This window comes from Lissotriton vulgaris, unplaced genomic scaffold (assembly GCF_964263255.1).
Source record: "Lissotriton vulgaris unplaced genomic scaffold, aLisVul1.2 SCAFFOLD_741, whole genome shotgun sequence".
NCBI classification, from domain to species: Eukaryota; Metazoa; Chordata; class Amphibia; order Caudata; family Salamandridae; genus Lissotriton; species Lissotriton vulgaris.
In genome coordinates this window covers 625,884-642,285 of record NW_028248381.1, presented here as the reverse complement: position 1 = coordinate 642,285, position 16,402 = coordinate 625,884, and the positions used below count along the sequence as shown (strand labels likewise).

At 49.3% G+C, this 16,402-nt stretch overlaps 1 protein-coding gene across 13 annotated transcripts in view; it reads left to right on the top strand.

Moving 5' to 3' along the window:
* Positions 1–16,402, top strand: part of DGKZ (diacylglycerol kinase zeta) — a 502,570-nt gene that overhangs the window by 249,861 nt on the left and 236,307 nt on the right. For all 13 annotated transcript variants that reach the window (XM_086949968.1, XM_086949967.1, XM_086949970.1 and 10 more), the window contains 2 exons: positions 2,695–2,755; positions 7,734–7,847. In XM_086949968.1, the coding sequence (XP_086806094.1) occupies positions 2,695–2,755; positions 7,734–7,847 (175 nt within the window). The remainder of the gene's footprint in view (positions 1–2,694; positions 2,756–7,733; positions 7,848–16,402) is intronic.

Below are 16,402 nucleotides of genomic sequence, written 5' to 3'. Positions count from 1 at the left end.
TCCCACAGCAAAACCACCCTACACCCCCACATAGTTGTGGTCATCTCCTTATTGTCTAGACATTCCCCCCTCTGAGGTCCTTGGGTCACACCAAGGACTCTCCAACCCCTACCGGGTCATACACCCAATTCCAGGGTCCATCCCCCACTCCCAGCCCCTCTTATGAGGTGTGCTCTCTCCTGTAAATCTCTTACTAGCTGTGACCCCATCCCCTGGATATCTGTACACATCACGTTACTGAGGTGCCGGGTTTTTAGGAACCCGGTGGTGCCAGGGGATAACACCCGAAGACCTCTGAGTTCTCCCTGTTCCGGACCACAGAAACCAAGAGTCTTCTTGGTGAAGTCAGAGATCGAGTTTTATTGGTTGCAACCAAGTAACATGCGTCCTAGAATTACAACAACACGGGTCGTAAGTTCTCAGGAGACTTTTCGTTTTTACAGAACCAGCCTTCTCCTTTTATACACAATATTGCACTTCAGGCAAGAATTCTTGAGTTTACCATACGGTCATAGACATATTTACACAATAGAGCAAAACGCACAGTCATGTTGGCCAACCCATATTTTAGATGTCCAGTTTGTGATAGATGACCCAGCCCAGCCCGGAATTACAATCAGATATCGGTGAAACCCCAATAAAACAGGGCACCTCTTCGTCATAAAACTGGCCATAAACAAGGAACATGGACAGGTGTATGTGTGTAGAAAACATGGTCTGTAGGTAGTGAATGGTTTATGGCATGTTATGCATTGATGCTATCTTATTCGGCCACTGGGCGAGGAGCTGCCCAAACAGGTTCGGCTGGAGGCAGTGGAGTCAGTTTGGCCAGGTCATGGGGGAAGTCAGCTAAGGTGGACGTGTCCTTTTAGATCAAGCTCGACCTTAATCAATTGACTTATATGAGGGCAAGCCATAAGATGGATGCCGTTCGCAAAATGGAGTCCAAGGGTTCAGAACGGAAACCATGATTTGAGGGTGTTGGCATCGCTCAATCACGACGCAAATGCACAGGGATAATGTCCTAATCATTACCGGTCTGCCGATACAAAATTCGTCATGGTACGATGATATTTTGTGACACGAGTGTTGGACCTTGGTACCGGTATTACAGCAGGGCCCAGAATTCCAGAACCACATTACCTCTAACATGAAAGTCCCTCACTTCCCTCCTAACCTAGAGCCCAGTGTGTCCTCCCCTCTGGAGGTCTTTGTGAGTAGAAGAGCATTCAGCTCTCACCCTGGCACTGCTTCCTGGTCAGTCCTATCCTTTGGTGGTCTGTGGCTGCCATTTTGTTGGAGTTCAACCTAAGCAGAGGAGGCGTACTTCACCCTTCCTGTAGAGATGGGGGCCACAGGCCACTCTCTGTTGTCTAATGACTAGGGGAGGTGCAGAGAGTGGCACTCATCTGTAATCATGACCTGTGCCTAACTTTATAGCTTGAAATCATGTGTGTCCAACCTCCAACAGACTGTCCGTCCATCTCTAATCTCATTTCTATATTGCATTTCAGAATGCCTTCTGCTCGCACGTAAAGGAGTGCTTGGGGTGGATAGTGGGAGGGGGTGGGGTTTCTGCTCCACCCCACCACCCACCAGCACTCTCCCTCAAGCATTCTTCTAACAATTACCCCTGAAGTAGCCACTGTTTTGACCCGTGCTCCACTTCATAAGTATTTCAAAGCTTCACAACATTTCTGCTTTTGGTAAAAGATTGTTCGAAGCCCCTTAAGATTCTCCACAAATCTCATGTTTTTGGATTAGTGAGGACTGAGCAGCACATTATTTTAAATGTCACTGTTTCTCCTTTTTTTAATGTATGTTCATTTGGAAATGTAGCTAAACTCCTTCAGAAAAAGGCCAGATCCCCTTAGTACTGGCAAAAAAATGGCACGTGGCCCGCTGTGCAGCAACAATTCAATATGTTCTTCTACCTTAACAAACTTCAAAGCATAGCCCCGAACCGGAATAAGAAATGCCACTAAAATGTAATCAAGTTTTGAAAAATACAAAATGGGGTCTTTTACTTGCACATTTTTTGGAGTGGTTATTTTTTGCTCCTTATACCCATTATCCTATTATGATGAACATGTAGTTCTTTCAACCCGCAAGCCTGATAGTCTGACTTCCTCAGCACTATATTTTATTAGCCGCTTGCTTGATCTGAGGGGCGTCGACTCCAAGGTTATTCAGAGTTTACTGATTTTTTATTTACCAAATTTGTAAAGGAAAATCTGTTTTCCACACACATATTCTAACAATGTAGACCAAATAGTAAGGCTGATGAACATGTAACAGCAGCCAGAAGCTTTCTCCAAGTAAGTGTTATTCCAGATGAAGGCTCTTGCTTAATGGTGTTACCGAAACCTGTTCTCCGTTTTCGTGAAGGGAGTTTGCAGCACTGCTGTCCTTTGGTACTGGGCTTTGTTTGTGCCGCCTGCGCTCTGTGTGTAGGATGCTTGTGTTGCAGCAGCCTGTACAGCACGTTGCTGCCTGCGCTCTGTCTGCCTGTGAGGTGTGTGAAAGAAGCTTGCACTGCTGCTGCCTGTACTGTGCCTGGTCCGTGTGAGATTGAATCTGGTTCTGCTGCCCCCAGTCCACTTTTTGTAGAAGGTATTTTCCTGTACATAGAACGCGATTTACCAGTGGACGTCCATGAGCGATGTCGGTGAAGCCTCTCTTGTTCTCCTGCAGGCTGGAAATGTACCGCAAGGTTCCCACCTTACGAATCTTGGCGTGTGGAGGGGACGGAACCGTGAGTATCAGTCTGTGTCTCCACCTCCACACATGATGAGTGTCTGCGTCTACACGTGGTTGTGTTTTTTGTCTCCCATATGTATGGACTCCCATAGTCTCCTCGTACACGCTTATGTCTATGTGCATTGGGCGGCTCTGTGCTAGTGTGTGCTTACCAATGACTGTACCTATGTGCACCTTTCTGAAATCACTACGTAAAGCACTTAGGTCTCTTCTTGCTCATTCGTGTGCAGTTGCATTCTTGCCTCTGCCTGCACATGTGCACCTCCCAAGGGCTGCACCAGTGTGGGAGATAATGTGTTTCTGTGCATCTTTGTGCTTTCACTGATGTTTCTGTGTGTGTCTCACCCTCTCTCTCGCTCTCTCTCTCTCTCGCTCTCTCTCTTTTTCTCCCTCCCTCTTTTTCTCCCTCCCTCCCTCTTTTTCTCCCTCCCTCCCTCCCTCTATATCAGTCTGTCTCTTTCTCTTCTTCTATCTGCCTCCCTCTATCTCTTTCTTGCTCTCTCTCTCTTTCTCTGTCTCTATCTATCTCACTCTTTCTCTCCCTCTCTGTCTCCTGTCTCTCTCACTCTCCCTCCCTCCCTCTCCCTTCTCTCTCTTCTCTCCCTCTCCCCCCCACACAGGTAGGTATTGAGCTTGTTTGTTGCCTATATTTTGTCTTTCATGCTATCTGCATTCATATTTCCCACATCCGTCTTTATTTTATTTTTCTTTATTAAACATTTCTACTCCATTCTCTAGAGATCAGAGTCACGATGAGGTTACATGTGCAAAACTCTACAAACCATCCAGATGAAATAATTCTGCCCCTTACTATTTTTAAAACCCTCCTTTCACCCGCTTGTCCAATAGGTTTAAGATTTCTTTGCGGTTCGAATAGAACCCTCGACAAATAATATCCTGAATAAAATAAGTCAGGGCTGTAATATCTTCTGTACAGGAGTAAGTCTTTCAGATTGGTTTCTTCAAGGCTCTATCTAAGGCTTGTGACCGATTTCCTGTTTTAAAATTAACATAAAACAATCCTCCTCGGTCACTAACTCAGCAAACCAGTAATAAAGACCTGTTCGCGCCTCAGAAGTATTGGACTGAGGAGTTCTGCTCTCACAGGATGCACCACAACGTTGTTGATTAGAAGTAAATTTATGCTTCTTAGACTCTTCTAGAGGGAATTATGGCCTCATCCGCTTTCGTCCAGTCCATGAAATGTAAGGCTTCTTCAACAAGACCCTAAAAGGAGAGATCTCCGCAGGTCTGTTCACCTCCTTTAGACCGCCTTTCCCTATTGACCTGGGGGCACCTACACAGCTCATATCAGTGAGTGATCACTTGTGTAAATTATTTTCCTGTTATCCAGTGGTCCAATCTGAGGCCTTGATCGATAGGGATTCTCAAACTCCTAGATAGCTCTTCCAGACTTTATCTTCAGATCTTCTGACCGGTAGAGATATTTTAAAGGTAGGCATGTTTACCTCATAGATGGTTCCAAAAATCTGAATTTTCCATATTTCCCAAAGCCTTACACAATTCCTATGCCCCTTTAAATACCAAAAGTTCAGATGGTTTCTGTTTTTCACATAGTGTACACATAACCTATTTTCTAGAAAGTTGATATTTAAATGCATTTAAAAAAAAAAAAAAGTGTAATCATTCTAATGGTGTTTAAGAGAAAAGCACCAGAGAAAGTAATGACAAAACTCTTAAAAAACATGAGTTCGTTTATTCTTCCATGGACTTTTTGTGAACACTTCCTTCAACCAACACTTAAGCCGCTCTAACTGCCCCTCTTTCATCTTTTATCAATCTCTCAAGTCAGTTTTGCAGAGGAACAGACAAGTATCTCTGTTCCCGTTGCATCCATTTAAGCTTGCACCACCTGTGCTCATCTGATCTCAATTCCTTCAGATTACATTCATTTCCAAGTGGAATAGGAAGCTATCGCTATAACCCCGGGAAGGATCCGTGCTCGAGACCACGAGTGGCCAACATGTAGTCAACAGTTGTTGTAGAGGACTTATCCTTCCCTGGAATGTACCCCGCTAGTCTCCCATTTCATCTTGCACCATCATATCTGATTGCACGTTCAGTTCTGATGTAATAGGCACATTGAAGTCAATCCCCCTCCCCCACCTCAGTGCTACTTGGTGGGTCTGATATCTTCCATTTTATTTCTTACTTGGATGTACACCCATCAGGCACTACCTATTTAGTCCCCCTAGTGGAATATGTATATTAATCAGGATAAGCTACATTTCACTATTTTCTATAATCGCCAATTTGTAATAATTATAAATATGACGATCGAAATGCACCACTTGTTCACCCCTATGCACGGTGCTTTGAGTAGCGATTCAGGCCTCCCTTTTGCACGGCCTTACGCAGCGGCTGTCACCAACTTGGAAATAACGAGCAAGCCAAAGAACTAAACTGTGGTACTGGCCAGGCCATTTAAATAGCCAATATAAGCTAATGAATTAATTAATGAGTCAGTTTCCCACATTACACCAGACCTTTGGATCTGCTCTGAACACCCCTCCTAAAGTGACTGGATGCTGCACCTGGGTGGGCTGAGGGTGACCTGTATGATGAAATGTTTGTCATCCCTTGAAAGGGTTTATGCTCATCTTCTGTACTATCTCTTAATATATATATATATAATACAAATCTCCTGGGACATTTCACGTACTCCTTTCGAAGCACCGTCTGACCTCGCTACCTTTGCTTTCCTATCCTCTTCTATTGTGCATCAAGTTCATTCTGTTGACACTGCACCTCTTCGTTCACCTCTTTGCACAATATAATAATGTTCTTGTCACTTGTCTAGCCCACCCTTCTGATCTTCCGTCAATGGCATTCTCTCTTCCCGCGCATCTGATCCCTCTACACACCCGTCTTCAACTTGTACATGCATATGTCTATCTGCATTGGTGGGACTCTGTGCTACTTTGTGCTTACCTTGGACTGTACGTACTTGCACCTTTCTGAAATCACTATGTCTCTCTACAAGACAGTGCTTTGGGAGGGCCTTAATTAATGCAGTACTGCTCAGCTGATTTTTTGTGTGTGACGCTGCAATGGATACATACCAATAAAAGTTCTCTAACCTTTTCCAGACATCCTCCAGTTCTAGTAATATCTTCTATCCATCCCAGAATATTGTCTGGCTGTCAAGTCAATCCTTAGAGTGTTCCCTAAAGCTAAAAGTCACTGTACACATTCAGTGAACATCTACTTCTTTCTGAAATTGGACCGTAGGAACTCTTGAAGTTCGGCTCTAATGTTCATCTTGAGCTATATGGGGCAGCAGCCCAGTAAAATGAAACTGGTTCTCAGTTCCAGGGTAGCAACTGAGCAAAATAACTGAGGTCCTCAACGCTGTGTATTGGCAAACCCCCAGGCAGTGGCTCCATAAAATCGGTGGTTCACAGCTCTGTCTCTTCAAAAACACAAGCGCAGTGGCCCATTAAATTGATAACAGTCCCACTTCTGTGCTTTGCGAACACCATGGCAGCGGCTGAATAATATTACAGTGGTTATTGGTTCTGTTAATACGAACACCATGGCAGTGACCCTGCAAAATGACAGTGGTTCTCACCTCTGTGTCTTCATGGAAACCAATGATTTCCCGTGCTTCCGTTTCTCCCGTCTTGTTGCCAGTGCTTCCGTTTCTCCCGTCTCGTTGCCAGTGCTTCCGTTTCTCCCGTCTCGTTGCCCATGCTTCCGTTTCTCCCGTTTCTCCCGTCTCGTTGCCTGTGCTTCCGTTTCTCCCATCTCTCTGCCTGTGCTTCCGTTTCTCCCTTCTCTCTGCCTGTGCTTCCGTTTCTCCTTTCTCTCTGCCTGTGCTTCCGTTTCTCCCGTCTTGTTGCCCGTGCTTCCGTTTCTCCCGTCTCATTGCCCGTGCTCCGTTTCTCCTGTGTCGTTGCCCGTGCTTCCGTTCTTCCTGTGTCGTTGCCCATGCTTCCATTTCTCCCCTCTCGTTGCCTGTGCTTCAGTTTCTCCCTTCTCACTGCCCGTGCTTCCGCTTCTCCCTTCTCTCTGCCTATGCTTCCGTTTCTCCTGTGTCGTCGCCCGTGCTTCCGTTTCTCCTGTGTCGTCGCCCGTGCTTCCGTTTCTCCTGTGTCGTTGCCCATGCTTCCGTTTCTCCTGTGTCGTTGCCCATGCTTCTGTTTCTCCCCTCTCGTTGCTTGTGCTTCCGTTTCCCCCGTCTCGTTGCCTGTGCTTCAGTTTCTCCCGTCTCGTTGCCCATGCTTCAGTTTCTCCCTTCTCACTGCCTGTGCTTCTGTTTCTCCCTTCTCTCTGCCTGTGCTTCCGTTTCTCCTGTGTCATCGCCCGTGCTTCCATTTCTCCTGTGTCGTTGCCCGTGCTTCCGTTTCTCCTGTGTCGTTGCCCGTGCTTCTGTTGCCCGTGCTTCTGTTTCTCCTGTGTCGTTGCCCGTGCTTCTGTTTCTCCTGTGTCGTTGCCCATGCTTCCGTTTCTCCCCTCTCGTTGCCTGTGCTTCCGTTTCTCCCATCTCGTTGCCTGTGCATCCGTTTCTCCCTTCTCTCTGCCTGTGCTTCCGTTTCTCCCTTCTCACTGCCCGTGCTTCAGTTTCTCCTTTCTGATTGCCTGTGCTTCCGTTTCTCCCGTCTCGTTGCCTGTGCTTCCGTTTCTCCCGTCTCGTTGCCTGTGCTTCCGTATCTCCCCGCTCGCTGCCTGTGCTTCAGTTTCTCCCTCCTCACTGCTTGTGTCTCAGTGCCTGTGCTCCCGTCTGCTCCTTTCCACAGTTGCTGCCTGTTTTTCAGCATGTCCCATTTTGAAGCCTGTTCCTCACTGCCTGTGTTCCATTTCATCCCCTCTTGCAGTGACTTTCTGTGCCGCACTCTTTCCTGTCCCACAGTGTGTGCCTGTTTTTCAGCATGTTCCCTCTCACTGAGTGTGGTCCAGTCTGTCACTTCCTGCGCTCTCTTTTGTGACAATTGTCCTGTGTTTCTCCCCAGGTGGGCTGGATTCTCTCCATCCTGGATCAGCTGCACTTGAACCCGCCGCCACCAGTCGCCATCCTCCCCCTCGGGACAGGAAATGATCTTGCCAGGACTCTTAATTGGGGCGGGGTGAGTACCACTGCAGGGGCACAATACCCCGGGGGCCACAGCATGACCGAGGGCAGGGTACCCTGGGGGCACAGCGCAGCCAAGGGCAGAATCTGCAAGGAGGGAGCACGCTGGTAAGGGTGGAGTACCCCAGGGACACAGTATGACCGAGGGCAGGGTACCCTGGGGGCACAGCGCAGCCAAGGGCAGAATCTGCAAAGGGTGGAGCGCGCTGGTACGGGTGGGGTCCCCCAGGGACACAGCACGACCGAGGACAGGGTACCCTGGGGGCACAGCGTAGCCAAGGGCAGAATCTGCAAGGGGTGGAGCGCGCTGGTAAGGGTGGGGTTCCCCAGGGACACAGCATGACCGAGGGCAGAGTACCCTGGGGGCACAGCGTAGCCAAGGGCAGAATCTGCAAAGGGTGGAGCGCGCTGGTAAGGGTGGGGTTCCCCAGGGACACAGCACGACCGAGGGCAGAGTACCCTGGGGGCACAGCGTAGCCAAGGGCAGAATCTGCAAAGGGTGGAGCGCGCTGGTACGGGTGGGGTTCCCCAGGGACACAGCACGACTGAGGGCAGGGTACCCTGGGGGCACAGCGTAGCCAAGGGCAGAATCTGCAAAGGGTGGAGCGCGCTGGTAAGGGTGGGGTACCCCAGAGACACAGCATGACCGAGGGCAGGGTACCCTGGGGGTACAGCGCAGCCAAGGGCTGGTCCTTTCCGGGGTGCAGAGCGCTGCCAAGTGTCACCCTGGGGCCACAACATGCTAAGAGCGCAGAGCACGGATTGGGATGGGGGCCAGGGCCCCAGGGCCACAGCATGAGTAAAGGCAGAGTAACCGAAGAGCACGTCGCAGCCAAGGGCAGGGCCTTCCGGGGGACTCTGCGCTGTCGAGGGTGGCTGCCTGTGGGCACAGCATGAATAACGGCAGGGTGTCCTAGGGAACACAGAGCGACCATGGGCTGGGTGCCGTAAGGGCCTTTTAGCAACGCTAAGGAGAGGGTACAGCATGCCCGGCGAAGGCCATGGTGATCCGGGGGCAGCACATGCCACCAGACCTTCTTCCAAGGGCTGATGCCAGGCTCGAGACCCATCAAATGGGAATCTTCTCCTCCTGAAGACGAAGATGGAAATCCCAATGCAGAGCGGCGTCTCTGGGGCTTCAAATATCAGGTCATCAGTGTGTGGTCCTGTCCCAGTATGTGCACTGTCCACTCCTGAATCAGGGCCCTCACTGCCCTCTCGGGATGTACACTGCCCTCCCCTGAACCAGGGCCCTCACTGCCCTCTCGCCTGTTTAGGCCAGGGCTACCACTGTCTGCTCCAGTACCGAGGACTTTACTGCCCTCTTTTGTACAGAAACCTTACTGCCCTGTCTCCTCTTCTAGACCTGTTCCTTCAAACCACCCTCAAGTGCCATACCTTTACTGCCCTCTTTCGGGCAGGAACCTTACTGCCCTGTCTCCTCTTCTAGACCTGTTCCATCACTGCCACCCTCAAGTACCATACCTTTACTGCCCTCTTTCGGGCAGGAACCTTACTGCCCTGTCTCCTCTTCTAGACCTGTTCCATCACTGCCACCCTCAAGTACCATACCTTTACTGCCCTCTTTCGGTCAGGAACCTTACTGCCCTGTCTCCTCTTCTAGACCTGTTCCATCACTGCCACCCTCAAGTACCATACCTTTACTGCCCTCAGAATTGCGGTGCCCCCTGTTCCGCCGCGGCTTGTGCCGTTTGCGCGGAGGGGTCCACACCATCTTGGAAGCGTCGCTCTTCCCTGGAACTAGCAGGGTCAGCGCTCCAAGCCTCGATCCCACACTTGTGGTCCCGCCCACTGGCCCTACATAGTCCAGTGCCCAGAGCTCCCGCCCGACTCCAGACGCCAGAAATTCTGCCCGTCACCCTGCTTTCCCGGGCAGATATTCACCGCACACAGCAACAAGAAATGGGCATTATCAGGTATACGAATATAGAATTACATAGCCTTAACCCAGCTAAGCCTTCACTCTCTATCCCAGCTCCCTAGTCTTCAACTAAAACCAATTCCTACTAAACTACTAAAACCTTGTAACATCAATTGTGCCCCGAAGACCCCACCTAACCTAGTCTGCCTCTACTGCAATGCAAGATCAATGGCCAAACACTCCCTACAAATCTGGGCACTCTTGGACTCTGTTAAACCAGACGTACTGTTTCTCACAGAAACCTGGCTACAGGAATCGTCCACGCCAGATATTGCAATAGCCCTGCCCCCAGCCTATACAATACATAGACTTGATCGCCCTAGCAATAAAGAAGGGGGGGGGGACGGCTATAATCCATAAAGCATCTATAAAAACCTATATAAATGACTCTTACCTCGAATGTTGGGGTGAAATGCTCATTGCCACCATGACGGTGAACAACAAAGAATCATGGAAGTTAGCCCTCATTTACAGACCCCCGGCTCCAAGGCTAATTTCTCTGAGAAATTAGTGGAAGCAATAGCGCCCTATGCCCTTGCTACGGAGAACTTCCTTCTCCTAGGAGATGTCAATTACCATCTCGAACTCACCACTGACCCTTGCCCCATAGACCTAACTACCAGCCTGGAGGCCTTACAACTATGTCTACTCCCCACAGGTGCAACCCACGTAGCCGGCCACACTCTTGACCTTATGTGCACCAACTCCCTAAAGGTAACGATCACACAGACTGATTCAGTCTTTTGGACGGACCATTCTATCATAGAATTCGCAATAATTGGATCTCAGATCCCGGCAACTCGCCCGGGCAAGCTGAAAAAAAGCAGACCATGGAATAAAATCACCATGCCGGCTTTCGCCAAGTCCTTTTCTCCTCCCACAATCTCCCAATGCACCAATCCTAGCCTAGCTGCCATGGAATTTGAATCGGCTATCACTACTGCGTTAGACGATATAGCACCCATGCGCACATCTAAACTTCCGAAAAATAATTCTCCCTGGTTCACGCCAGAGCTGAAACAAACAAAATATTCTACTAGGACGGCAGAACGGAAATGGCGACATACAAAAAGTGCCCAAGACAGGGAACTATATAAAACTGCACATCAGCAGTACATGAAGGACATCGCCGAGGCCAAAAAAGTCTATCTAGGCAATAGGATCACTCTAGCAGCAAACTCACAACGAGAACTATTTAACATTGTCAAGGAGTTCACTACTCCACCAGGAACACAGCAGGCGCCCCCCGATTCTAAGAACTGGGTGGAATCCGTAGCCTCCTACTTTCATGAGAAAGTTAATGAAATTCACAAACGGTTCCCCCAGCCAACGACAAATGACGAGGCCAGCACCCCTCATACCACAAAGCAAAACTCCCTCGATACCCACGCCACCACACTGAAACAGTTTTCACCCTTGATCGAAAAAGATGTGAACCAAATTCTGTTGAAAATAAAATCTGGAGCACCGGGAGACCCTGCTTCGCCACAAGTTATATCCAAAATCTCCCCAGTTCTGATCCCCACCTTGACCAACATTTTCAATCAGTCACTACTGCACTGTGTTGTCCCCAATCACTGGAAGGAAGCAATAATCAGGCCTATTTTGAAAAAACCTACGGCTGACCCAGATCAATTTGTAAATTATCGGCCCATTTCCCTTTTACCACTCTTTGGGAAAGTCATGAAGACCCTAATTAACAAACAGATCATCGCCCACCTGGAGTCTAACAAACTCCTTGATCCATCTCAATCCGGCTCCAAGGCGTTCCACAGCACTGAAACAGCCCTGTTGGAGGTCGTGGACAACATAAGACTGTCCTTGGACTGAAAAAAGTCAGCCATATTGGTCCTGTTGGACCTATCTGCGGCCTTCGACACCATCTCACATCACGCTCTGTTAGAGCGTCTTGCTGAGATTGGTGTCGAGGGCAACGCTCTTCAATGGATATCGAGCTACCTTGGAAACAGGCGGTCCAGGGTCCAACTAGGCTCCCATACTTCTATCTCCTACAAAAATGATAAAGGTGTTCCACAGGGATCTATTTTGAGCCCGACTCTTTTCAGCGTTTGTTTCCTCCTTGGCAAAGATCATCAGAGAAAATGGTTTTGGGACCGTATCCTATGCTGACGATACTCCAATTCTCGTCACCATTAACCAAAACCCTGATGACATCAAAAATAGGTTCAAAAACTGTATGACTAGTATACAAGAATGGATGACCAGAAACTATCTTATGATGAATGCGGGAAAGACTGAAGTCATGCTTTTTGGCAAAGCTGACCAAATCTGGTCATCAGACTGGTGGCCAGACTCCCTCGGTCCCTGCCCCGCCCCCAAGCCTTTTGTCAGGAACCTGGGAGTAATTCTAGACAACAAGCTTACCATGTCTGAACACATCAAAAAAACAGTGGGAAGCAGTTATGGCCAGATGCGTAGCCTGAGGAAGATCTTTAAATGGATCCCACTCTCAGCACGCATGCCCCTAGTCCGGGGACTCATTGTTAACAGGATGGACTATGGGAATGCCCTGTTCTCGGCCATCAACCTAACACTACTGAACCGATTACAGGTCCGCCAAAGCACAGCTGCTAGGCTGGTATTAGATCTACCTCCCCGCACCCCCTCAGCAGCATGCCTCAGATCACTGCACTGGCTCCCCATACAAAAGCGTATAAAGTTCAAGCTCTGCTGCCTAGTCCATAAGGCAGTAAATGGACCTGGACCTGCTTATCTTGAACAGAAACTCAAAACTCACGTCCCAAGCAGGACGCTATGCTCCTCCAGTAAAGCCTTTCTCTCCGTTCCCAGAGTCCGAACAGTAAGAAACTGAGATAGAGCCTTCAGCAAAACCGCCCCAGAAGCATGGAACTCCCTCCCCATCCCACTGAGAGTAGAGCCAGATCATATGAAATTCCGAAAACAACTAAAAACCTGGCTCTTTTAATTTTAGTTTGCGGAGCCCCCCGACCTCCTGGATCAGTTGGTCTTAAGGATCCTTGTCAGCTGCCAGCGCTCTGAGACCTTCGGGTGATTTGCGCCGATACAAATGAAATGAAATGGAAATGGAAAATGGAAATGGACAGGAACCTTACTGCCCTGTCTCCTCTTCTAGACCTGTTCCGTCACTGCCACCCTCAAGTACCATACCTTTACTGCCTCTTTCGGACAGGAGCCTTACTGCCCTGTCTCCTCTTCTAGACCTGTTCCATCACTGCCACCCTCAAGTACCATACCTTTACTGCCCTCTTTCGGACAGGAGCCTTACTGCCCTGTCTCCTCTTCTAGACCTGTTCCATCACTGCCACCCTCAAGTACCATACCTTTACTGCCCTCTTTCGGACAGGAGCCTTACTGCCCTGTCTCCTCTTCTAGACCAGTGCCATCACTGCCACCCTCAAGTTCCATACCTTTACTGCCCTCTTAAGGCACTTGGTTGCCCATGGTTCTTGTCAAGTGCCATAGCTTGGCCCGCATATTGCAGAATCTCCACTCCTCTTCTCCATCCCTGATCTATGACTGCCCTCTTGCACCCGGGGACTACGGCTGTGCTTTTTACCGGCTTTTCTGCGCTATCACGTCATCGTCCTCTCCAGCACTAGCACCGCCACCACCCTCTCTTCTCCAAGAAACTCTGCCGTTCCCCTGAAAAGGCCTGGAAAAAAGACCCAACCACCAGCACCAAGGACGCCTTCAAAAGCGCCACCCGCACTCACCACCAACTGATCCGAAAAGCCAAGAAAACAGCATTCAAGGATCGACTTGACAACAACGCCCACAACAGCAAGGAACTTTTCAACATCGTCAAGGAATTTTCCAACCCCTCGGCCAATTCCAACGACATCACCCCCTCTCAAACCCTCTGCGACTCCCTAGCCTCTTTTTTCCACAACAAGATTGCAGACATCCACAACAGCTTTGACAACCAACCCGGAAACCAACCCACCCCACCATCTGCTGACCATCTTCCCCCCGTGAACACCCTTAACGCCTGGAACCCAGTCTCCACTGAGGACACCATCCGCCTGATGAATTCCATCCACTCAGGTTCCCCCACAGACCCATTCCCTCACCACATCTTCAACAAAGCAGACTCCGTCATAGCACCGCACCTCCGAGACGTCATCAACTGCTCCTTCAACTCCGCTACCTTCCCAGAAGACTGGAAACACGCTGAACTCACCGCCCTTCTGAAAAAACCAACAACGGACCCCACCGAACTCAAAAATTACCGCCCCATCTCGCTCCTTCCTTTCCCGGCCAAAGTCATCGAGAAAGCCGTCAACAACCAGCTCGCCGCCTTCCTCGAAGCCAACAAATCCCTCGACCCCTCACAATCTGGCTTCCGAGCAAAACACAGCACTGAGACCGCCCTCATCGCAGCAACAGACGACATTCGAACTCTACTGGACAATGGAGACACAGTCGCCCTCATCCTCCTCGACCTCTCTGCAGCATTCGATACAGTCTGCCACAGCACCCTTCTACAACGCCTCAATAACATCGGAATTCAAGGAAAAGTACTTGAATGGATCACCTCGTTCCTCACCGGAAGAACCCAGAGAGTCCGCCTTCCTCCATTCAAGTCCGAGGCCTCTGAAGTCATCTGCGGCGTACCTCAAGGATCCTCACTCAGTCCCACCCTCTTCAACGTATACATGAGCCCCCTCGCGGCCATCGCACGCCAACACAACCTCAACATCATCTCTTACGCGGACGACACTCAACTGATCCTTTCTCTCACCAATGACCCCAGCACCGCCAAAACTAACCTACACGAAGGAATGAAAGAAGTTGCCGAATGGATGAAACAAAGCCGTCTGAAACTGAACTCAGACAAAACAGAAGTCCTCATCTTAGGCACATCCCCCTCTGCTTGGGACGACTCCTGGTGGCCGGAAGCCCTTGGAAAAGCACCCATCCCGACAGACCACGCACGGAACCTAGGCGTTATCCTGGATTCTTCACTCTCAATGAACAGACAAGTCAGCGCCGTATCCTCTTCCTGCTTCAACATTCTTCGCATGCTCAGAAAAACATTTCGCTGGATCCCCTCCGAAACAAGGAAAACAGTCACCCACGCTCTGTTCACGAGCCGACTGGACTACGGAAACACCCTCTACGCAGGTACCACCGCTAAACTCCAGAAGAAACTCCAACGAATCCAAAACGCCTCAGCCAGACTCATATTAGACATCCCACGCAACGAACACATCTCTGGTCACCTTAAAGACCTCCACTGGCTACCCGTCAATAAGAGAATCACTTTCCGACTGCTTACCCACGCACACAAATCACTCTACGACATCGGACCAGATTGCCTCAACTCTCGACTGTCCTTCTACACCCCCTCCCGCCAACTACGCTCTTCCAGCCAAGCCCTCGCCACTATACCTCGCATCAACAAGACCACCATGGGAGGCAGATCCTTTTCATACCTGGCTGCTAAAACATGGAACTCACTCCCCGCTTACCTTCGCCTCACCCAGAACCACCTAGCGTTCAGAAAGCAGCTTAAAACGTGGATATTTGACAAATAATTCTCCTCCCCTTCCTAAGCGCCTTGAAACCCTCTGGGTATGTAGTGCGCTATACAAATTTTTTGACTTTGACTTTGACTGCAACAGCCCAAGCCCTGTCCAATTGCAGAGCCTTCCTTGCAGTCTTTTGTCCCCATATCATCAGCTCCAGGTGCACAGCTGCCATCCCCCTCTCTAGAGCGGTCCTCAACCTCTCCCTGTCCCATCCCTGGACCCCCACCCCCCATGTCTCCTATCATGGTACCTCCACAGCTGTGCCACACACCAGAGCAATCCTTGCCTCCAGAGGCAATACTCTGTCCATCCAGCAGGTGTCATCATTACAACTCATTTCAGTAAGCCCTCCGTGTTCTGTTTGTGGGGGTTGCTTGCACAGTGCCTGTGAAATCTTTTGTATTAAAAAAAAAAATCTTAAAAGGGGTTTGCAACCCACCCAATACTTACCTGAACTTACCATTCGTTCATTCCAATGTCTCTCTAATTTCCATGCTTCTGATTGGTTAGCACATCATCATTTCCTGCTCTGCTTGCCGATCCATGCCGTGGCATGGAGCTTGGGCCAAGTACAGCTTCCGGGCAGTGGCCACTGGCTACTGGCTCAGTACAGCAGGGCTTTGTTGGTTACGGTTCAAAGCCAATGACCGAGATTATAAAATAGACCTTTAATATGAAAAGGTACAATAAAGTCAGTGCGACTGACTTATTTATTGTGCACTGTTATATTTAGGCTGTCTTCTTTCTACCTCTGGGGATTTCATGGTCACTCACATGATGTCACCACTAGAACCTTGGGTGACATCATGGAGTGTTTGTGGCTTAGCCTGGTGACAACTGGGAGTTGGAACCAGGCAGGCCGAGTGGCAAGCTAGTCACTCCTGGTGGGTCTTCTCTGTAACTTAACTTAACATCTTGAAGACTTGAATAAAGTAACCTACATGATACCAGGCTCCAGCTTCTATTTACAACATGCACATTATATGTTCAAGTCTATTTTAGGGTTGGATTGTTCTCACTTTCGTAAAATCTGAAGATGTATTTTGTTATATGTAATATCACGCTTTACCGTAG